This window comes from Prionailurus bengalensis, chromosome B3, assembly GCF_016509475.1.
Source record: "Prionailurus bengalensis isolate Pbe53 chromosome B3, Fcat_Pben_1.1_paternal_pri, whole genome shotgun sequence".
Taxonomy (NCBI): domain Eukaryota; kingdom Metazoa; phylum Chordata; class Mammalia; order Carnivora; family Felidae; genus Prionailurus; species Prionailurus bengalensis.
This window is the reverse complement of record NC_057355.1, coordinates 124,507,209-124,531,637: the sequence shown is the minus strand read 5'-3', so window position 1 is coordinate 124,531,637 and position 24,429 is coordinate 124,507,209. Positions and strand designations below refer to the sequence as shown.

Sequence of the window (24,429 nt, the reverse complement as noted above, 5' to 3'; positions counted from 1 at the left end):
AGTGGGGGAGGAGCAGAGAGAGAGGCACACACACAGAACCCGAAGTAGGCTCCAGGCTCTGGGCTCTCAGCACAGAGCCCAATGCAGGGCTCGAACTCAGGGACTGCAAGATCATGACCTGAAGTTGGACATCTAACCGACTGAGTCACCCAGAGGCCCCCACTTCCCCAATTTCTATCACCAAATGCAGTGTATCTCATTCTCTGCTCATTGTCCCACACTCCTCATCTGCTGAGTCTCCCTTGTTTATGTAGTTCTTGAGCAGGGGTTAACAAGGGTTACGTGACAAGATAATAGTGAAAGGACTTTGTATATCCTAAAGCATGAAGCGAAAGTAAGAGAGATTGTACTGTCGCTCCTGATGCCTCTACTGCTGTTATCAGTACCACCACCCCCTCTATTATGACGGCTATATTATTACTACGGGAGCATAAATCCCAAAGGATTGAGAGTGACATTACCCCAGGTCAGCCACACCTTTAATGGCATAAGGCAGGGGGCTAGCAAGCCAAACCCAGTCTTCCTTGTCTTTTGTAAATAAATTTGTATTGAATGCAGTCATGTCCATGCATTTCCATATGGTCTCTGGTCATTTTGCAGCTATAATGACAAAATTGAGTAGCTGTAACAGAAAAACCAAAAAATATTTACTAACTGAACTTTTACAGAAAAGGTCTGCCAACCTCTGGCCTAAGTTGATCACAAGTGAGTGGCTTTTACCTTATTTCTTGATATGACACCTGAAAAAGTAAACCCCACAAGAGATGTTCAATGCTGCAGAGGAGAAAGGGCAAGGAGCAGAGAAAAGGCCTTCTGTTCTGCTATTAACTACAACACCATGGTTGACCTGTCCAGACCTCATTTTCTGTGCAATGGAGCAACAGTGGCCAGAGAAGCCGTTAGACTACAGAATCACTAGGCAACCTAACAAGTCCCTTCTGATTCCAAAAGTCTTCACTGCCCATGATCTTTATTTTCTTTCCAATAACACTATTAGAATAGATAGCTGTTTCTTTTTTTAATGTTTATTTGTTTTCGAGAGAGACAGAGTGCCAGTGGGGAAGGAGCAGAGAGACAAAGGGACAGAGGATCCGAAGTGGGTTCTGCACTGACAGCACAGAGCCCAGATGTGGGGCTTGAACTCAAAAACCGTGAGATCATGACCTGAGCCGATGTCAGATGCTCAACTGACTGAGCCACCCAGACACCCCCAGATAGCTGGCTTTTTGACCTGGTGTTAGCTGAGAAGACTTTCCAAAGATCTATACAAGAATTGAATTAAAAATCCCTTATAAATGGGGTGTCTGGGTGGCTCAGTTAAGTGTGTGACTTCAGCTCAGGTCATGATCTCTCAGTTCATTAGTTCAAGCCCTGTGTCAGCTCTGTGCTGATGGCTCAGAGCCCAGAGCCTGCTTCACATTCTGGGTCTCCATCTCTCTCTGCCCCTCCCCTGCTCATGTTCTGTCTCTCTCTATCTCTCAAAAATAAATACATGTTAAAAAAAATTAAAGGGGCGCCTGGGTGGCGCAGTCGGTTAAGCGTCCGACTTCAGCCAGGTCACGATCTCGCGGTCCGTGAGTTCGAGCCCCGCATCGGGCTCTGGCCTGATGGCTCAGAGCCTGGAGCCTGCTTCCGATTCTGTGTCTCCCTCTCTCTCTGCCCCTCCCCCGTTCATGCTCTGTCTCTCTCTGTCCCAAAATAAATAAACATTGAAAAAAAAATTAAAAAAAAAAAAAATTAAAAAAAAAAACCTTATAAATGTTAATACCACTCAAATAGGGCATCCCCTCCCACCCCTTAAAGAGGCAGGGTAATACAATGGAAGGGTATGTATGGGCTTTGGGAAGCTCAGATCCCTACACTGTTACTTTCCAAGCTGTGTGTTCCTGGGTAAGGAACTTAACCATTCTGTGCCTTAGTTTCCTAGGGATAGTGTTATCTTAAAAGAATTCTTTCATGGATCACAGCCACTATAATAATGCAGAGCACGTGGCACATGACAAGGGCTCAATAAATGGTAACTGCTACCATTATTATTACAACCCACAGGATGTGAGGTGTTGGACTGAAATACAAAGGAACCTCAGGAATGGAGAGAAATACTCATGGCAGGCTGCCATTTGAAATGCTTGATTGTCAGAAGAAAAGAATATTTTACTTGCCGCCCTTCAGCAAACATTTCCGGAGGGAAAGAGCTCAGAGCCAGAATCTAGAGGAACAAATATTATTAGCCCACTCATTTCAAGATTCCCCTAATCAGGACGGGATCCTCTTCACAGTACATTTCAGTTCCCCCAGTCCACCCCTTACAAAGATAGCCAAGTCCAAGACTTCAAGTGAGGAATCACAGTTTCTCATCACACCTACACGTGTGAACACACACACACACACACACACACACACACCACAAATACACACACTTGTGCATGTGCTTGCATGTGGATATTAATTACATATTGTCTTTTGGAAGCCTGGGAGATTTGCTTGAACCCTGCCTTAGAGAATCAGGTGCTGTCACCTTCAAGGGATGATGTGTAAGGGTTTGATTTGCAGCTAATAGAAAAATCTATTTCTTTCAGTTTCACTTCTGTCACACAATGACTGTTGTGTTCCCTACAGGAGATTCCTTCTCCTGTGCAATAACCACCAAGATGACAGATCTCAGGCGGCAACATAAGCTGCCTGGGTTGAGTGGTGCCTATTAGTTTTATGACCACTGGTTCAGAATGGCCTTGCAGTGTCCACAGCCCAGCTTAATGAAGATGGGTAAGACAGCTGCCGATGAAATCAAATTTCTCCTTTTCCTTCCTTTCCATCTTAAAGTCCATCAAACTTTCATCCTCACAACAGAACAGCTGCTGGGGCAAAGAGTCAGCCAGTCAATCACCATGGACGGTCCAGATGATTGTCTTGGGGAAGTGAGCTGGGTATCTGCTTTCCTGCAAAAATGACACCAAATGGCAGAGAGGGAAGGAGGGAGTAGCTCTTCCCTCTTTCTCTGAATAATAAAATGAAACAAAACTATATGGCATATTTAATGTGATATAATAGAAATTAAAATCCTCTGAAATTTTAGAAAAATCATATATATGGAAACTACTCTGGTAATTATGTCCCCACAAATAATAATAGCAATTCCTTTGTTAGAGCAAAAGTAAGAGGAAATTTCCTAGATAGAATAGCCCAAGTGTGTGGCCTCATTCTCATCTACAAACTAATGCTGTTCTTTATAATCTCTGCTCTGGGAAAGTTGACATTTTCCAAATTTTTATATTTCTGTTAAGAGCCAACTCGCAACTCTATTATTACTGGTGGCAGATTGTTTGCAAATGTGATGAGAATTCCTCCCATTCCTGAAAACTTTTGCATCCCCATCCTTTCGCAGTAGGACTTTGCCACTCCTCCCACTAGCAGGTGGGATTGATTTCCCTACCCACTGAACTTGGCCTGGCCCTAAGAATCTCTTTAACCAAGAGAACGCAATGGAAGTGCTGTTGTGTGACTTCCAAGCTCTGGAAAGTTCTTGCTGTCCTTGTTACTGCTCTCTTAGAATGCAGCCCTGAGACCACCATGTGAAGAAGCCCAAGTTAGCCAAGATGGGGGGAAGAGATAATGTGGAACAGAGATAGCCACACCACCTAAGATCTCCTAAGACTAAAGACCAGAACCAACAGCTGGACTATTAGACCATCATCTCCAGTCAATCAGCCAGATGAGTACAATCACATGAGGGACCCCACGTGACACCTTCAAAACTATGCAGCTGGATCCAGCCAAAATGGCTGACCCACAGAATCTTGAGCAGATAGTGTGGTTGTTTTAAACACAATGTTTAAGAGTAGTTTGTTATGTAGCAATAGCTAACTGAACCATACTTCAAGAAGACAGTCTTCTTTAATGGCTGGTAGAAAGCATATTGTGCAATTAGAGAAACAAGTTCAAATCCTTGCTCCCATACTTGCAAATTCTGACCTTGAGCAGATTACTTAACTTTTGAGCCTTAGTGTCTGCAAGAATAAAAGACAGTAAGTTGAATTGTTGAGGGAATCATATAAGATAACATATACAGGCACCCAAACATAGGGCTTGGCACACATGAGACACTTACACTATTTGTCACTTCTCACCTCAATAAAGCTATTTGGGTAAACAAAAGCTGCTAGATATTCAAGGGCAAGAACTTCATTGATTTTTGAATCACTTGTAATATATAATACAGCATCTGGTATATGGTTGATATTCAATGGATTCAGTTGAATCAATGCCCAAATATCCCCTAAGATAGAGTTTGGATTCATGCCGCCATATTACTGGCAATTCTCAAAGTAGTGATATGAACAGAATTGTGGGGAAACAGACTGAAGTAACCTTGGTTAAATCCCTATATTTACTGTGTCCTTCATTTGAGGCCATCCTTTAAAAGGAAAACAAAATGCCTATGTTCTCTAAGAATCCTTGCAAGTCCTAAAATTCATTTATTATAATTACAACAGTGGTTAACATTTACTGAACACTTATTTATGTGTCAGATTGTGTGCTAGTTTCTTTGTGTATATACAAAATTTTAATCATAATAGTCTTGTAATACAAGTTTTATTATTGCCATTTTCAGATCAGGAAGCTGAAGTCTAAGGCAGGAGTCAGCAAACTTGGCCTGTTTTTGTAAATAAGGTTTTACTATGACACATCCATACTCATCTGTGTGTATACTGTCTGTGGCTGCTTTCATACTACAATGGAAGACCTGAGTAGTTATGGTAGATGGAGAATATATGGGCCCCAAAGCTGAAAACGTTTACTATCTGGTCCCTTAGAGGAGTTTGCTGACCCCTAGTCTAGAGTCATCTTCTGAGAGAGTGACCAGTCATACTCAGATGTGTGCAGCTGGAGTGCATGAGTTCTTTCCACTAAGATATGCTGGCTTTCTATTGTTTCCAACAATCATTCACTCATCACACCTGATCTTTAAAATAGTAGCTCCAAGGCAAGGATGTGCTGAGGAAAAATGTTCAAGACCTCTGCAAAAGCAGCTGAGGAAATGTCAACCATGGTTTCTGTGAATGCATCTAGTTAAGAACACACACTCATCTGGCCTCCTGTAGCTAGAGGCCATGGAGCTACACTCAGCACTAATTGAAAAATAAGAAATGAAAAGATTTGCTTTCAACACAAACTTGAATGACTAGAATTACATCTTTATTATCTGAAGTGGGAGCTTGTGACTTGTCAACCTCCACCTGTTCTGGCATCAGGAAGAAATACCACAGAAATTAGCCTCTAGCTGGTCATCTCATTATAGGCCAGTTATAGCCATTTTTAGAAAAGTTGATGGATAAAAAATCCACCTGCTAATATAAATGCATCTGAGGTTTGTTACGCATAATATAAAATTACCCAGTGCTTCAGAAATAAAGGATTCAACATTGAGAAATATGGAGATTAAGGAAAAGGAATTCGTTAAGAATGCACAGAAATGGAGACAAACATCTCTGAACTAATAAACTGTATTGATTGGGATATGTAACTCAATTTGCAAGGGAAAGAGATAATTAAATGTCCATCTTTTCAGAAACAAGCCTCTCCTACAAAGGGGCACAAGGCAGAGCATGGAACAGTACTTTGAAAGTTGTGAAGCACTATATAAATGAGAGGGGTTATATTTATGCCTATCTTTATCGTTGTTTTGATCCTGATCATGGTAATTTTAAATGGCCCTTTCCCTTACTCCCTAAGGTGTTAGTTTGCTACATAGTCACACTTGTGCAAATCCTGACCCCCACTTGGAAATGTTCCTCCTACACATTTCCATCTCTCTGGCCTCAATGCCACCATCCAATTTGAGCCTTTATTACCTTTACCTTTCAAGATGTGACAATATGCTAATTAGTCCTCCCAAACTTAGTCTCTTGTCATATTATTTCATCCTACATGCCCCTTCCAAAATATTTTTTTAACCAATTTCATTTATTCATCAAACATTGGATGTGAATTGCACCTGTTCGTTGTACCCCCCAGTGATTGTGCTAGGAGCAAAAGCAGATGTGGTTGCTAAGTTTGGCAGATAAAACACATGATACCCAGTTAAATGTGGACTTCAGAAAACAACCAACAAAAAACACATTTCTTAGTATAAGTATGTCTCAAATATTGCATGGGACATACTTATACTTAAAGATAAAATGTTGGTTATCTGAATATCAAACTTGGGTGTCTTATGCTTTTACTTATTAAATCTTGCAACCCTATCTGACTCCAAAATAACTTTACAATCTACTCAGGGAAACAGATATTGATCAAATAATCTCACAACTAAATATAAAGTAGCAACTGTGTACAAAGGGGAGAGTTCCCGGAGGTTATGAGAACCTGTATTGGGGGAATTTGAATTTCTAAAAGAAGTGGAGGGCTTCCTAGAGGAGTTGTTATACTAAAGCAGAAACCTCAGGTCAAAGTGGTGTCAACAGAGAAAGAGCTTAAGTGGAATGAGCAAAGGCAAATTGCTAGAAGAAGAGTAGCAATAACCAACAGGAGGCCAGTGAGTGGGAACAGAAATGGAGGAAAGCTTTGGTGGGTGATGAGGCTAAAAACACCAGCAATGGCGGGACCAGGCAGGGACTCCCAAATCACATCAAATAATTTTGTCTTTGTTTGAATGACTGTGGAAGCCTGTGAAGAAAGAGGTTTTTGTTTGTGTGCTTCTTCTTTTTCTTAAGTAAGGGAGTTACAAAACCAGAATTAAACATCAACTTCTCAGTCTTGACCCTTTTCCTCTCTTGTACATGATTTAAAAACACAAGGTCATTGAAAGGAATGAATCAGATAATGCTCATAGTATGAGTTTGCACACTATAAGATGCCAAAGGTGTTGACAGTTATCATGAATATTTCTCAATATCCTCCATCAAATAGCCAGTCTCCTCTGCCAATTCTTCTCTCAATGGTCCTCTACATGCCCATCACTCAGCAAAGTGGGCCACTGATCCCTGAATAACTTGTTTTTTTCCAAAATATACTCTCTACCCTCTTTCCTGCATGCCTATAGAAATCATTTTTCAAAACACAATAGAAAGGTTCCGTGTCCCACAGAGCACTTTTTAATGCCTAATGGGTTATAACATTTCCCCCTCTATATTCCCACAATAGTTTCTACCCATCTCATGATATTTGCCATACTATTCTGTATGTTAAAAAACTTTGTTTCTCTCAATCTACTCCCTAGATTCTTCTGTTGATGAATACAATCAAGCACCTTTTATAAAACAAGAATGATGTTGCTCATGCTAAAGAATCCATTCATTACCCTTGAAGAAATCAGAGTCAAGTGAGAAAAAGAATCACTATTAACAAATAATAGCAATTCAGTACTGTATGTTTAATAAAATGAGTGAGATCTTTTACCAAATCATGAGCATCTTGTAGGGCTAAATTGTACTTACCTTAACTATCTGGCACGTAGGACAGTGCCTAGAATGTACTAGAAGCCTTAATATGTGTTTAATAATTTTAACTATTCAACAAGAAAGCACTAAGGAGAACAACACAGGAATCTGAGAAATTCACTGTGCCAATAGGAGGTAGGGAAATCTCTGAAGATCAGACACTATGGAGTGAGCTATAAGGTGAAAATGAGTAGGAGATTCACAATCAGTGGAGCAATATATTCTAAAGTCATGGAGTTTCATAAGACCCTCATGAGAAGCAAGGCTAAAGGCTGGGTGGCAGCTGTATTTGAAGGGGTATATATATCAGTTATTCATATATCCCTACATTCAGCAAATGTTTATGGTAACTTGCTCCTTGCTAGTCACTGTTATAGGCTGTGGATATAGAACCATGAACAAATAGATAAGGTCTCTGGTCTCAGAGCTTACATTCTAGCAAGCTGATGGAAGCAATGTGTACAAAAAGAACTTTCATGGAAGTATTTGTGCTATAAGGAAAAGAAAACAATTTTTCTTTTGTGCATTGTCCATAAACAATGTTATGCTGGACAGGGATTTGAAAGAATATTTTAAGACTGAGCCATCAAGAAAGGGCTCTTGAGGAGATGACACAGAAGTTGAAGCCTGATGTTATGATAAGAGGAAATGGGCATATGGCAACCTGGATGAAAATGAAAACATTCCAGAGAAAAGGCACTGATAATATGAAGACCCTATGGTGAGAATACAATTGGCATGTTCAAAAAGAATAACAACAAAAAGAAGGCAACCAAGGTGGTCAAAGATCATGTTAGGAAATGAAGCTGGAGATAAGTGGGGCCCAGATCATAAAGGTAAAAGGTTAGCTTTCATTCTAGGTACATGATCTGATAAGACTTTGTCCTATAGACCACAAGGAGCCTTTGAGAGAGTGACATTAGCAGACTAGTACTTCAGATGGATGACTCCAGTGGTGAGTGGTGGACAGGAAGGGCAATTGGAAGCTTAGGAAGGTCTGTTGAGGAGGTTGTTGCAACTGTCCATGTGACATGGTTGGGGATGATGTAGGGATGGAAACGATAGATCTAAGCATCAGTTTAAGACATCTATAACCATACTGCAAGCCTCAGAATATAGGGTCCATGTTTCAATGTTCATGTAGAACATAAGCCAGGATCTTGCACTATTCACCATAAGTATTCAATAACTAAGGCACATCACTTTCTCTGTCCTAACCATTCTTTGATAAACACTGTCTTCTCTGCTATTCTCCTCCCCTTCCCATACTGGAAATCCCAGGAATTCTATATAAGATACTAAGTCATACAAAGCAATGTAGTGGAAAGAAACTTGGTATCAGTTTCTGCTCTGTCACTTAACACTTGAATGACTTTAGTTAAGTCATTTCTGCTTCTTTAGTTTTGATTACATCAGCTTAAAAAAATGGGATGGAGAACAACCATATCACTTGTCATTCTGCCACAGAGAGCTGTAGCAAGGCTCAAAAAAAGATCATGAATTTTCTCTGCAAAACGATAAAGCATTCTACAAATACCAAGTAATTTTACAGGATATACACGACCTATGCCAACCACAGGAGAAATGGGCCAAAATTCTGAATAGTGATTTCAGGTGTAGTGTCCAATATGGAATGAACTGAAAACATTATTCTTTTACTACACAATATATAATTACCACAGTTATACACTACATATTTATTACATCATTAGCAAGAAAATGCACTAGCCACTTAGAGGAATTAAAGATAAAACATAGAGCACCTGGGTGGCTCAGTCGGTTGAGCATCCGACTTCTGCTCAGGTCATGATCTCACAGTTTGTGAGTTCGAGCCGCGCGTCAGGCTCTGTGCTAACAGCACAGAGCCTGGAGCCTGCTTCAGATTCTGTCTGTCTGTCTGTCTGTCTCTCTCTCTCTCTGCCCCTCCTCCACTCACGCTCTGTCTCTCTCTCCTTTGGAAATAAATAAACATTAAAAAATATATAAATAAAAAAATAAAACAGTCACAGAAAAACACACTTTCCTGCCCCTCAGCGTCATTCTCCTAAACGAAAGCACAACCTCTGGATACTTCCTTTTTTGGACAGATGGTACACTTTTCTTTTCATGACAAACCAACTTCAGTCAAGAGCTCCTTGGGTAGTTAATGGTGTCTTGTGATGATCCTTAAAACTCTTCTCTCATTTTACTCTTGATTAAAAAGAAAGAAAGTGCGGGATCTAAGTCCTTGACTGATTTACACTTCAATTTAATTTCTCCCTTTCTCTTTCCTCCTTCCTTTCGCGGGATGAAACCTTCCATGTAATTAGGCTCGAAAGCTCTCATCAAATGGTTTGATTGAACTGCAGCACACTGAATTTCTCTTCGAAGCTGCTGGGGCAGACAGAAAGTGGGACCCTGTGAGGGCATGACATTCCAGGGATGGAGTGGGAACCACATTCTGTGATGGCAATTAAGGGAAGTGGAGTGAAGGTTTGAAATAACTTGGCTATCATGCTCTCTGATATCTCTGATTTATTACTCCACTTGTACCAGAGACTATCATAATCCCTTTGTCCACAGTGGAATAGGTGGCCTGGAAAGCTTGAGTGCTAACATTGTGTGCAGCAAAAAGAGTACTAAGTCAAATCTAAAAATGTGTGTTTTAGCCCCAATTTTCCCTTACCTTGAAAAGTATGATTTGAGAATAATTCACAAACTCCTAAGCTGTATGTTTCTTCATATGAAAAATAATTTGAGTGAAAAATTTCTCTAAAGATTCCTTCCAAGTTGAGTATCTGAAAATTCCACAAATTCAAAGACAATTCCACAAATTCATAGCAGCTTTTGAGTACATGAGGGTCTTCCATCAGAGTATTCTTTCAGGGGCATCAACCCAGGGCCTGAGAAACTTCCTGCTCGGGTAGTGAGTCTATTTCAGTTACGATTATTTGAGATACCTTGTACAAAAAAATAAAAATTCACTATTTCAGCATCATCTGAAAGAGTGTTCTTATATGATAGCTAGTCTAATAGGTCCTTAGTAACTGACAGATGATGGAGGTAGCAGGTGCATATTTACCAAACAGCCCCCTGACATGGTAAATCCTAAAAATATGAATCATCTGAAAGAGAGGGACTGGACATAGAGGGCCAGGGTTCCAGGTTTACATTCTTATCTCACATTAAATATGCCCCCCTCTTAAATGATAATGGACGTACTAACACCCGTGACGCAACGCGCTGATAAATGACATCAGAGCAGTGAGAAGCAGGTACTGAAACATCCCTACATCTGTAATGCATAGGTTTAACTCATATCTGACTTTGCATTCCAGGTCAGGAGTGAATTAGGTTGTTATAAAGGTTTTTATGCTACATTATTTTTTTTTCTGGCTCATACATTCATCCATTTATACATATACACACACATACCCAAACTGAAAACCACTGCCACTTTTGGATATTTGTTTCATTAGTTTACCCTCTAAATTAATGGACTTCTGCCATATGTATAAAGGGCCAAAAATAAAAATAGATTCAAAGACGACCTAATAAAAGTGAAGAGATGTTTTAGAAATCATTAGCGTTTTGCCCGTCAGTACTGATAGAAAGATGAATACCAAACTTGCAAAGACAAAGGACATTTCAAGATCATCAATTGTAATTCCTTCATTTTGTAGGTAAGAGAACTAAAACCAGAAGTTTTGGAGGTTTGAGTAAAATTCTAATGTGAAGAGAAAGCCCACAGTAACTGTTGGAGGCTAAATTTCCTGATAAATGAGTTTCTTACAGTGAATCAAAAATGAGGTGGATGAGTCATCAATGGGCTCCCTTATCAATGAAGGGGCCCCTCACTCTTCATTGAATATGTAACCATTCTTTGCCAGCTGACTCTGAAGCTTCTGAGAGTTTCCACAGGCTGTTTCAGAAAGCACAGATAATTTCCTATAATGTAATAGGATTTGTGACTATAGGAAGTGTTCTGATCAGTTGCTCTCAATACCAGGAAATAGGTTGAGGTTTGTACAGACTGCCTGACCTGAAAGTTCAATAGATGCAAGGGGCTAAGTGCTTAGTACGTGGACGAACTTGAATGAACTGCCTAACTCTGAGTCTCCATTTCCTTTCTTGTTAAATTCCTAATAATAATAACACCTATGTTGAAGGACAGTTGATAAAGATTAAATGAGGTAAGATAAAGCATTTGGTTTAACACCTAACTGTAGTATTACGACTTATAGAAATATTTATTAGGTAATTCAGATGACCAAAAACATCCACAATAACTCAAAAGAAGGACAGGGTTCAGAGAGAGTCCAGGTTGAACACATGGAGATTGGGGAGAACGGAGCACCTGGGAGAGCATGGAAGGTGTGCACCCCTTCCCACACAACTTAGCCTCACATTTCTTCCAGCTGCCTTTTCCTGAGTTGTATCCTTTTATGATGAATCGATAATCTATAAGTAAATGGCTTTCCTGAGGTCTATGAACGATGCTAGAAAATTAATTGAATGCAAAGAGAGGGTTGTGGGAACCTCTGATTTAGAGCTCGTTGGTCAGAAGTACAGGTAACAACCTAGCCCAGTGACTGGCATCTGAAGCAGGGGTTGGGAGTAGGGGTGGCAGTCCTGTAGGACTGAACCCTTAACCTATGAAATCTGATTCTATCTCCAGGTAGACAGGCATCAGAATGGAATTGGATTGGTATTTGAGAGAATTGCTTGGTGTTGTGTGGGAAGCCCACTGCACAAATACACAGGCTGGAATTAGGTGCAGGAACCAGAAGACAAAAACGAAGTAAGTGCATACTGTTTGCTGTTAAGTTTAGTAAATATTCACAGTCCTCATAATTAATCTTGGCTCTAGGCAGAACATAAAAAGACCTTCTAAAAAGAGACAGACACTGCATTTGAAAATACTACTTTGAGATTTGTTTTTCACACCATCTCAGGTAATACTGCATAAATATTTAAATATTAAGAACACAAGTCTAGATTCAGACTGCTTAGCTATCCTACCTGGCTCTGCCATGTATTATTTTCTGACTTGATTTTATGACTCAAACATTCCATGCCTCAGTGTTTGCATCTTTAAAATGAGAAAAGAACTATATCTACCTCATAGGAGAACTAAATAAGCTAAGAGTTTTAGAAGAGTGTCAGGCACATTGAAAGAACACACACAAAAGTGATATATTGTTATTATTAAGAGTAAGATAGGTATTATTATCATTCTTTTGAAAGCATAGAAGTGTCCTCTCATGGGTTTATTTTATCCAAGAAGATTGAATGGGATATAAGTGAACACATAATTCCCCATCCAATTATGCAGAGATAGTGGCTCATGGAAAGAGATATATGATAATTGGTTTAAGGAAAAAAATATATACAACAAAACCTTAACTGCCCAAATCACAGGACCCTCCTTTCACCCAAATTATTCTGGAGGCCAAATTTTTATCTGAGATTTAAGGCTTTAACCATCCTTTCAAACTTGTAAATTATCAGAATGCTGCTAACATTGACCCTAAGAATCCAAGTAGGTCTTGCTTTGTTTTATCTGTGATCTAGTTTTTCATGACAGCCTTTAAGCTTTCATTAAAACTGAGGGTCCAAATAAATTGGAGTTACTTTATTAGGTGTCATCTATAAAGAAGTCCCAAAGCCTTTCCTATTACTACTTGCTCATATGTCTGGGATTTGAGACAAGGCATTAAATGGACTGTGGAAGCACATTAAAAAGTTTTAACCAGGGGTGCTGGGAAGCTCAGTTGGTTAAGTATCTGACTCTTGATTCTGACTCAGGTCATGATCTCATGGTTCATGAGTTTGAGCCCTGCATGGGGCTCTGTACTGGCAGCAGAGAGCCTGCCTGGGATTCTTTCTCTCCCTCCCTCTCTCTCTCTCTCTCTCTCTCAATGAATGAATGAATGAATGAATGAATGAATGAATAAATCATTAAAAAAATTAAAAAGCTTTAACCTGAGTGATGGCCTTTTGCCTAGAACCACTGAAGCAAGGCAAATCTGGGGAAAATAGTTCTTCTTTGCTAGTCATTGGCCCTAATCTAAAGATAAGTGTCTGCCCAAGTCCATGTCCCTGAAGCTGTCAGCCACACCTGTGCACTTCTACGACTCTTGTCTGCTTTCATAAAGACATCTCTGTGTGGCAAATTTCAAATTCTAAAATGTACTCATTCCACTTGGATGTGTGAAGTAATTATTTCTTCTTCCTTGCTTGAATCTCTGAAGACAGCCTGGCCCTGCCTATGTCCTCCCCTTCCCCTTCCATGACAGCATCAGGTGACAAAGGTGCACACAAATGTGAAGTGAAACACCCAACACAGGGTGAATTCAACACAGTTGAATGCTGTGTTCTCTCAACCTGCTCTACCGCCTAGCAACTGAGGTGGCTCACCCCAAGTTCATTCTCATTTTATGTGCCATACAGAAAAGCAGCCTAAATATATACCCAGTTCTGAATCATATAATCTGTAAACTACAGGAACAGGCGGATCATTTCCACTCGTTTCTTATGTAGCAAAAACCACAATTTGCACCCAAAGCATGTAATTATATTCAAATGCTGAAAGACTGTCTCAGAAAGAGTTGAAATTCATATTTTGGGGTAAAGTCATTCAGGAGTATACATAGTTATATTTTAATATGGGGGGGTGACAGAAATATTTCAAGAAACATTGAAAAAAAAGGGGAGAATGAGAACAGTAGCTCAGAAAATGTAGTTTGCTGGTTTCTAGGAGTTTTATGGTCATATAGTCACTTAATAGCTAGTAAGCAAGAGGTGGGGACTGGGTTGGGGGACATGTCTTTGAACAACTCAGTTGTGCCTTCCAGATGGAAAACAGACAGGTGAGTACACAGGCTATCACCCCCTGCTTTCTGGTGAGTGAGACCTTACCAGGACAGGCAGTGTCTCCCTGCACAGGGACCTGAATCTGAGTACTTTCCCACACTGCAGTCTCCTATACAGAGAGAGTCTTAGGAACACTCCAAGAAAGCCTGCCTCTTAGCACAAAGCTGGCACCTATTAGAAAAATTCACATGAAAAATTAATTATTACAGAAGCTCAAGAATGTCCTATGCTGGCAGAATGTATTCTTATAGGACTTAATCTGATTAAAGAGAGATCAGTCTGCAGAAAAAGAGATAGCCCACAAGGTTGCAGTTTGATAAGGGTCTTGAAGCAGTGAGAAGTTGGCCCTTCTGCAGAACAGTGAAAGAAAGATGGTGGACTTGGAGTCATACTGCCCAATCACAACAGTCTCTGACACTGACTGGATGTCTTCGGCCAAGTCCTCACTTTGCCCATCTAGAATATGAGAGGGTCAGATAACCCTTAAGATCTCTTTTAGCCCTGAGACTCTACAAACCTGTTGGTGCGCTTTTGAGAAATACATGACTTTCCCTGCCCTTTGCCTCTTTTATAAGCAACTACCACTACTACCCCAGTAAACAAAAACCAATCATGTGGCACCTCACTCACTCATTTACTCATTCCCTCAAAAAGCGTGTATCTGTGGGAATGTTTCATCCGTCTGCTCCTTCTAATTAGTATCTCTTTGGGTCAGAATGGGTTCAGGCCGACTGATAAACATTCAAGTACTTATGAACTGGACATTCTTGTATATGCTTTGGAAAGGTGTTCCTACATTAATCAGAATGCCTCATTAACCTGTGCAACCTATTCCTGACAAAAGAGGCTGCTGTGTTTGTTTCCTGTTTCTTGAGATAATGGACTATGCAGTAATGCAGAAAGACCAAGGGCTTTGTGCACAGAACTGAGTTTGAATCCTGGCTCTACTGCCACATTACTTTGGTCGAGGTGCATAAGCTGAGTGTTATTTCTATGCATGAAGTGGTGGTAACCTCATTAATATCAAAGGATTGTGGAGATTAAATGGAATCATATATACAAAGCACTGGAAGAGTACCTGATACACAGTAGGTGAATGTAATGTGAAGGTATATGATCCAAGCAAGTATCTTAAAACTCTAACAGGAGTAGAAATAAATACCACTTGCTCTTTATAAACTCAGTTACTATTCTGCCCTCTGCTCTGATATGACTAGACACAGCAGAGAATTTTAAACATAACACAGAACTACTTTCTAGTATTGATAAGATGTGTGTCAATGAAAGCTGTGTTCTTCCTGTGTCATTGTGACTCTGTGGCGAAGTTGGACAGTGGGCTTTATAACATCATGGTGTGCCACTCTTGTATGTGATGCTGCTTCTTTCAAAGGAGAAAAGAGAAAAACTGGTGGTGACTTTGGCATGTGTTATTAGTCCAGAAAACAGACCTATAAAATACTACAGACCTATGGAACCCAGACTAGTGTAGGATTTACAGTGGTATGTTTAAAGACGTATGAACTGCAGAAGCAGTCCTTGTGTCAAGAACCATGTGGAGAGATCATCTCATTCAACCCCCTCATTGTACAAATGAGGAAGAAATGAAAAAAACAATTTTACCCAACAGCAGTGTTAAGGCACATACACACTATGTGGCATACAGAAAACTACAGGTAAAAGAAATAGGACAGAAGATCAAGATATTCTGTATAGTACCTAAATTTTAAATGATTAATATAATTTAAAAACATAATGTCATATCCAAAGACACAGAGTTTGTCAGGAAGAAAACTAGGAGTGATGTCTATGGCCCGGAGTAAGGTTCTCTCCATTAAGAATTCTGGTTTAAATTTAGGCTCCACAAAGTCAACTCTAAGTGTTCCAGCACCTCCCATGCTCCCACCTCCTCTATACCTTTGAGTCCTGGTGGGTAAAAGCACTAGAAGTGACATTAAAAGAAGTTCTCCATTTCCAGATCTGAAAATAGTAGTCCTAAGAAGACCTGTCTTTTTCCTAGTATAAGCTAGATTAAAAATTCAAGGTTTCAATGGATGCTGAGCATCATATAGGAATGTTTAAATTCAGCAGTTTTTTAGAAACATGATCCAATTCTGTATTTCCAAAATGATCCAAGAATATTTCTTAGGAGCCTCTTCCCTTTTATTTCACCAGATCTCTTAGCTTCTAACAGTTGGCTATTTGTTATTTTGGGCTAAATTTTGCCTAGCATGGTTTTTTTACATGTTATCAAAAAAGCACAAGCTAATCACGCATGCTATTTTCTTTTAGTGCCGTAAACAAGGAAATACATATTAAGGTTTTCTTCCCTTGGAGGCAAAAAGTGTTGCTGCAGATAAGAAAATAAGGGGAACCAGTAGATGCATGTTCTTTAACCTCCAACTACCAACCAGTAGACATTCAACACTGAAGCTTCACTTTGTACCAAAATTGAAAGAACACTACCATTAAAGTATTTCTCATAGACTATTTAACCTGTATACGGTAGTTGTAAGGTACAAGTTATTTAATGTCCCACACAATTCTGTGACATCTGTGTCCTATTATTATTGCTATTCTCAGTTTGGAGATGAAGAAACTGACTCAGAGTCATGTCTCATGACTTATCCAAGATCAAAAAGTTCCTAAGTGACAGAAAAAAGATAGAGAACCACTTCTTCCAATCCTAAATCTTGCTGTTGACTGTTCCCAAGCCCACCTACCAACACACTGCCTACCAGAACTCCTTTATCATTCACCTGTTCTCCACATGAGCATATATTCTCAAAGTCATTTTTCAAAGTATCAGAATACAGAATACAAAAACAAAACCAAACAACAACAACAAAAACACAAAACACTCAATAAACTCCTTTCTTTCCCCGCAAAGAGTTGAATATCTTGCTTGGGATTTATACCAGCAAGGTGCTTTATAGTTATAAGACACTCTCTCACCCCAGGCTCATGATATGTCATGATGTGGACAGTGGACAGATTACTTCATATGTATGTGTGTGTGTGTGTGTGTGTGTGTGTGTATATAATTTTCTCATAAAGTACATATTTTTCAGCAGCAAAAAAAAGTGGGCATATAATTTGCACTGATTTCACCTGTTTTTTCTTTTTTCTTTTTTTTTTCCAATGGAGGATGAGATGTGAAGGGAGTTGGTGGTATATATCTCAAGAAAGGAAAAGAGTGAGCAACGGCAGTTCATAAAAGAAGTCACTAGGCAGGCAGGGAGGTCTGGCCTGGAATGGCAGCAGGTCTAAATTGAGAGAGTCCTGGAGTGTGGACACTGGAGTCTGTCTGCAGAGCACGTGGCTGTAGACAAACAACACTAGTCTACATGCACATCAAGGCATAGACTGGGTCACACAAAATAAACTGAGAGGAAAGTAAACACAAGTTTTAACCAAACCTACTGGTATTGTTTTCTCCAAATAAACAGAATTTTTCCTCTTGAGGCACCACCTTATCAGTTTGTAAACTGTTACCAATGTCATGGAAGGTTTTATTTTTCCACCGTCAAAGTTTGAGTTCAGCAGATATTGACTGAATGGTACATTTTTACTTCTTTCCCAATGACTGGGTCCTAAAAGACAAGGAGTGTTAGGGGATGAATTGTGTCCTCCCCAAATTCATATGTTGAAGCCCTATACCCCAGTACTTTAGAATGTGACTGCATTTATAGATAGTACCTTTAAAAAGGTAATTAAGTTAAAATGAGACATGTGGGAGAGACTTAATCCAGTCAGGCCAGTGTCCTTACAAGAAGAGGATATTAGGACACACAAGGAAACACTGGGGGTGCATGAACACAGAAGAAAGACCATGTGATGACACAAGAGAAGGTAGCCATTTACTAGCTAAGAAGCGAGGCCTCAGAAGAAACAAAATCTGCCAACACCATGACCTTGGACTTCTAGCCTCCAGAGCTGTGCGAAAATACATTTCTGTTGTTTAAGCTACTTAGTCTGTGATTTCTTCTTTAATGGCAGCCCTAACAAACTAATACAGGGAGGGAAGTATGGATAAGTGCAAGGTTTACCTTCAGAGATCTGCCTCCCTTTCAGATCACTCAGGGTCCTAGCAAGCAAGCCTTCAGAGATCTGCAAAATTTATTCACTAAAATGTAAAATGGAGTATGTTACTTCTTCTAGATTCAAAATCAGATAACAAGAGAATCAAGTTCTTACTGTGGAATTCCAGCCATCACCCAGTCTGGTGAAGGTTTTTGTTTCTTTCTTTGTTTCCTGAAGGCAACTGTTCCAATGATCTCAGCCCCTTTCCTTTGAGATGCAGCCCTCATCTCTACCCCGCTCAATGATCTGCATTGCAAGTCCTGAAGAAATTTACAGTAGTGTATTATAATCTTCCTTTGGTGATCTTTCAAGAACAAGTGAATCTCCAGACCTACCACTTGCCAGCAAATTTTAGAGAAGAAAGATAATGCATCTAGAGGAGAGAGAGGAGAAGCCAATTTAATTAATTCATCACCAAGGCCAAAGACATATAAGTCTTACAATTTTATCTGTCAACCAACACTATGAATTATTCAGTAAACTGAATCCCAAGAAAGAAGGGAGAGAGAATGTGGTTAGGAAGCAGCTGGCTGAGGAGAAGAAAGTGCTCAACAGATCAGAGTAATACAAGCCTCATGGCTGGAAAAACTTAAGAGATAGTTCTTTGTGACAACGAGTGAGGAGCACAGTTTCTTACAAGAAGGACTCCTGGCACACGTACCACTAGTGAGACCACCACCACTTCCACCAAGATGATTCAAATAGGATTTTATTGCCTTCCCTACACACACACACACACACACACACCCCTGATTTCTGAGCAAGACACTTTCCTCTAAATTGAGTTCTATGTTTTCAACTTGTTCCTCCAAATGCCCAGAATCAGGAAGATCTGCTATTTTACAGAGGGTAAAATGTAAGACATATTCTAAATCTAGATTCACAGAAAAGTCAATTTTCTTTTCTTTTTTTTTAAAGTTTATCTATTTATTTTGCGAGAGAGGGAGAGAGCATGAGTGGGGCAGGGGCAAAGAGAGAGGGAGAGAGAAAGAATCCCAAGCAGGTTCCATGCTGTCAGCATGGAGCCCAAAGCAGGGCTTGAACTCACAAACCATGAGATCATGATCTGAGCTGAAACCAAGAGCCAGGCACTTAACTGACTGAGCCACCCAGCCGCCCCAGAAGTTGGTTTTCCTAACTATTAGGTATTAAGGCATTTTTTAGGCAGATGCTCACTGGAGTTCTTAAAGGTGGGAGAGGGGGAAAAATGTACAAACCTCCTTTATAAGACTGAAGGCTGGTAACAAATATATTTTAGTATTTATATTTCCATACCACTAAACTATCCAAGAGCTTTGATAAGCATGATACTTAAGTATGTGAATAAAGTTAAGGATGAAAAATACTTGTAGGAATATTCTGAAAGACAGAAGAATGTACTTCTATATTTTATAAAGAATAGAAGAATTTACTTCTATATTTTATAAAGAATATAGAATACTTAAATTTCATATTAATTAATTTGGTTTGGTACCTGGATCCTCACCCCAACCCTCATATTTTTTTCCATTATAGAAGCACTTATCTCTCATAGATGATCAAAATACTTCTAAAATTATCCCTAGCTGAACACAACGTTTTATTTATATTTCCAGCCTTAGCAAGGCACACACAACCTGACATATAGTAAATGCTCAATAAATTAACTGAATGACTACTAGTAGGTAAAAGCATGAAAGAAAGTGGGAAGCCTGAATGAGAGAAGGGACCAAACAATGGGAAAAAATGTACTAGATGCCACTTAAGAGAGCTAATTTTCTCCCGAGACACAGTCCTAACCTGAGAGTATTTGGGGTGCCTAAGGTAGGTGTGGTCTTAGTCTCCTGAACTGATAAAGGAGCTCAGGCTTCTGTAGGCTGCCCTGGGATAAAGACTTCAGGCAAATCTATACATAATCGATTCTCTAAAGACAAGAACCAAGTATGGATAAAAGGACAGTTGTTGGGAAGGTTTCTGTTTCTTCATTTGTTTTAGTGTAAACATCACTACAGGGCAAGGTAGTTTGGATAGAATGGTGACCATAACTGATTAACAGGACAACTCTGAAGGCTTCTGGCTTCTTAGGAAATGGGAAAGGGGGAAAAAAGTAAAACAAACAAAAATCTCCAAGTTCAAGAAAGTTCTTGGACTCAAGGCTCTAGTTTTCATTTTATACCAGAATGAAGGGCATTTATTCCTTCACAAACAATACAGACTGCTGCTTTTAGCTCTGGAATGAGGTTGGCAGAAAACTATTAGTAACAACATTAGTCTCATGGTGCTGTGCCTCCTACAGCCTCCGTCCAAAAGATTTTTTAAAACAATTGCTCTTAGTGAAGCCTTTGTCTTGGACTAACAGGAAGCAAGTGTACTTCAAGTAAAAATGAGAGGTGCATTAGCAAAGCACCTTGGGGTCTCCTGGTCTTCTCAGGACACAGAAGGTCGCAGCTTGGATGTGGGATTGGAGTCAGAGGATGGGTCATCTTGTTGATTGCCACTTCTCAGGTTTTCAAGCTCAAAAACATTAATTAAATATGCAAGGAGTCTACTTAATATAGATGCATTCACTCTCCAAGCCCCAAATCAATGAGATGGGACTTCAGAACTGAAAGAGGATACTCAAGAGTTGAATTCATGAGCTTTCTTATCTTAGCCATGCCAGATCTTGGGGTTCACTGCATTCTACAGCTCTGGTGGATGAGGGCCTTTTCTGGGGTCTCTGGTCATTTACCTACTTCACGCTCCATTTCCATCACACTGACTCTTATCAGATACGGGTTAATGAGAAACCAGACTTGGAAGGAGTCAAAAAGATTCAGAAGTTACTAAACAACTGATCCTTGAACAAAGTAAACAGAAAAGAACTGTGTTTAATCTGTGCCAGGCTCAACCCCTGTAGCCCTTTTAGCTGAAAGAGAGAGAGAAAGAGAAACAGAGAGACTGACAGACTTAGAAACCTCCAGAAGTATGGCTCTGCAAGTACCATCACTTAACTAGCAGCTGCTTTTAACTGTTTACATCCTGAACAGAAAACACCAAGACTCTGCCAGATTATAACCTCTAACTAATGCATAATATCCATCTCCCTGCTGATCATTTACACTAATTAGCAAAATTTAGCTAATTATCGTGAGGCTTTCCATGTTTAATTATGGCTATTAGTAATCGTCTGTCTGCTTCCTCCATCTCCCACTCCCCTGCTTTTCTTTCCTACTCTTTACAAGCCCACCCCCATTCACGGTCCCTCCCCCCCCTTAGGAGCTAACAGTTTCCATTTCAATGAAACTGCTTTTGCTTTTCTGGTGGTTGTAGTTCTTCCCTCTCCTTTTTTTTTTTTTTTAAAGAAAGCCTACCCCAGACCTAGCAGGAGTCACAGAGAAAACAGCAACCAGATCAGAATCAAGCATTCATTCCTTCCCACCACCCATCTCCACCAACCTTACAAGCTCTGAGCTGCTTGACAACTCCATCAAATAAAATTTAAAGAGAGAGCCAGAAAGAGCCAGAGTACGTGCTGGCATTTTCTCAATGTGCTTCCACTTAACAGTATAGACAGTACAGAGGAGCAGCCCACGGCTAGGAGGCAGTGGGAAGAACTGACATTCCGAATGGGGTCTGCATGCTGTAGGTCTTCAAAATACAAGCTAGGGCAGGGGACCTCTAGTGTGTTTCATTCGTGCAGCTCCCTGGAGGGCTGCTCCTGCTGCTGGGCTCTGTGATTCCTACTCTCCTCACCACTGGAGTAGACTGCATAGTAAACAAATATTGAAGATCCCTTCTTTAGAACAGTTTACTATGGCAAGCTCCCACCTTGGTGGCAGACACTGCCCTTTACAGGCTGCCTGCTCAGAGCTGAATATATTTTTAAGAGCCATAGATCTCTTCCTTCAATAGCTAGGCAAGGAGGGCTATAAAACATCTCATACCTGTGCTGTGTGAACAAGCCCACCAGTGCTGCCTTTCATTGAAATAACATTTGTATAAATGGTGGAATCAAAGTTACTAAGATTTACACTTGGGTAAATTATAAATGGACTTTGTCTTACCCAGTTTATCACTTCCTACCCAGTAGGTAGCAATATTAGATGTGTAGTTTTTGAGATAGCTGCTCTTCCCATCAGATATGTGGACAAACATAAAGCTGCCCAAATGAACAATAATGGCTACTGGTTATTAATTACATTTTCTGCCTTCTTACACTCAGCTACTCTCCTCCCTGAGGCCACTTTACAGCAGTTCCATCAACTTCAGGCTGAGGACCAAAGGATCCCTGCTGTCTACTTCCCATGACTAGCTCCAACACAAGATCAGAGAGAAGAAGGGTGAAACCAAGGTGAATGAATGGATATTCTCAAAGTACAAAACCTGAGACTTATTTGATAAGTTGCTTGCCATCACGGGGAAGGGGGATGAAGGAAGTAGAAGGTTCCAAAGGGGAAAATGTAGTGTTTGTGAAGCTATGAATAAGCAAGCTAAGGAGAGGAGAACCCATCAGAGAAACTGGGGGGGGGGGGGGGGGGGGGCGCTAGGGCAGAAAATACTAGCCTTTAAAGGGAAATTGAACATTTTTTTCTCTCATGCACATGCAATGCTTTTATCATTTTAAATTCAAATTTTTATTATCTTCCCACCCTTGACATTACCTGAAAGGCGAGTGGGTTAAGGAATCGCTATGCCCCATTAAAAGGATAAAGAGGAGAGAGACCCACCGTGCCCTCCTCGAAGGGAAACAGGGGAGCGATAGATAGAAATAGGCACTGAGTGATGCTTGCTGCCATGGAAATGGTGCTCGTGCTGAGAGTGAGACCCCGGCGAGGAAGAGGAGGAGGAGGAGGAGGAAGAAGCTACATTAGAGGAACTCCACACAGAGCTGACGATACATCCCCAGAAGAGGGACCAGATTCCAAGCGTCCAAGCCGGCCGGCGAGGAGGGCTGCGTCTCGCGTGGATTCTCAGGTGCATGGTCAACGCACTGGACCACTACAGATGGGCAGTTTGAATTCCGGCCAGTGAGGAATAATGAAGTTCATGATGCCCAGGGGCCCATCATAGCAGCAGGAATACTTGCCAGTATTTTGGAAAGAGGGAGGGAATAAGCGCTTTCAAGACAGATGATGAATCAGTTAAGGTTGGGGGGTGGGGGTAGATAGAAGGCAAAAAAGCTTCTCTTTCCCAAGGCTGAAATTTAGAAAGCCGAAGTCCACCCAGGTATAGCAACCCTCCTAGGGAGCCCCGGAATGCCACACATGTCAGGGGAGGCCCGGCGCGGCTTCCTCCTTATCTCCAGGCGACTCAACTGCACACTCCAGGAAGCCACACAGAGGAAAGGTGGAAACGAAGCAAGAAAGGGAGGCAGCAAAAGACCCAAGAAGGTTCAGGTTAGTTTATCCCAACATCCAGGCAGTTTGAACATTTTTTTTTCTTTTTCCACTTCCATGCGATGCAATGCAGAACTGCCAGGCAAAAGGGGGCTGCAGGTGGGAGAGTTTTTCGCGTGTTCCCGAAGTCTCGATGGAAGGGCGCGGAGGCTGTTAACCCTGCGCGTTCTGGAAGAGCGCCACGGAGCAACCGCCTGCGTCCTGGGTTTCCCAACTGGATGTAAAGCAGTGGCAGCAGAAGCAGCAGCAGCCGGAGGAAGAGAACAAGAAGGACCGGAGGGAAAGAGGCAAGGAGGGGGAAGCCAGCGCGGAGAAGCCACCCAAACCAACGTGGCCCTGGGCGGAGAGAGGTGGGTGGGCGAGCGCGGAGAACGTAGGAGGAGGTGCCCGGCAGGCGGCAGAGGTGGCCGGGAGGCGGGCGGGCGCCTGCAAAGTGCGCGGAACTGGGAGGCACAGGTGAAGTGAAGCGAGGAGTTGGGGAGCCAAATTCACAAATGGGCAAGTCATATGCAAATAGCGCACTCCCGAGAGCAAATCAGTGCAGCCCGAGCGCTCTGCCGAGGGACTGGCTGGCTCGGGAGGGAGGAGGGGCCCGAGCGACCCGGAATCCCGGCCCTCCCCATTCAACTACACGCTCCTTCGTCTACACCCGCTCGAGCCTCCCGCGCACACCGGCGCCCTCCCCGAGCTCCGCTTCC

The 24,429-nt window shown here is 41.1% G+C and overlaps 1 protein-coding gene across 32 annotated transcripts in view; it reads right to left on the bottom strand.

The window, feature by feature from the left end:
• NRXN3 (neurexin 3) overlaps nucleotides 1-24,429 on the bottom strand; it is a 1,568,410-nt gene that overhangs the window by 510,865 nt on the left and 1,033,116 nt on the right. For 2 of the 32 annotated variants that reach the window (XM_043556764.1, XM_043556768.1), the window contains exon 1: nucleotides 23,063-24,206. The exons of 27 other annotated variants lie outside the window; for them this stretch is intronic. In XM_043556764.1, coding sequence (XP_043412699.1) covers nucleotides 23,063-23,315 — 253 coding nt within the window. In that variant the 5' untranslated portion in view covers nucleotides 23,316-24,206. Of the gene's footprint in view, nucleotides 1-23,062; nucleotides 24,207-24,429 lie in introns of those variants that run through there. 3 more of the 32 variants (XM_043556762.1, XM_043556763.1, XM_043556761.1) reach the window with 2 other exon arrangements.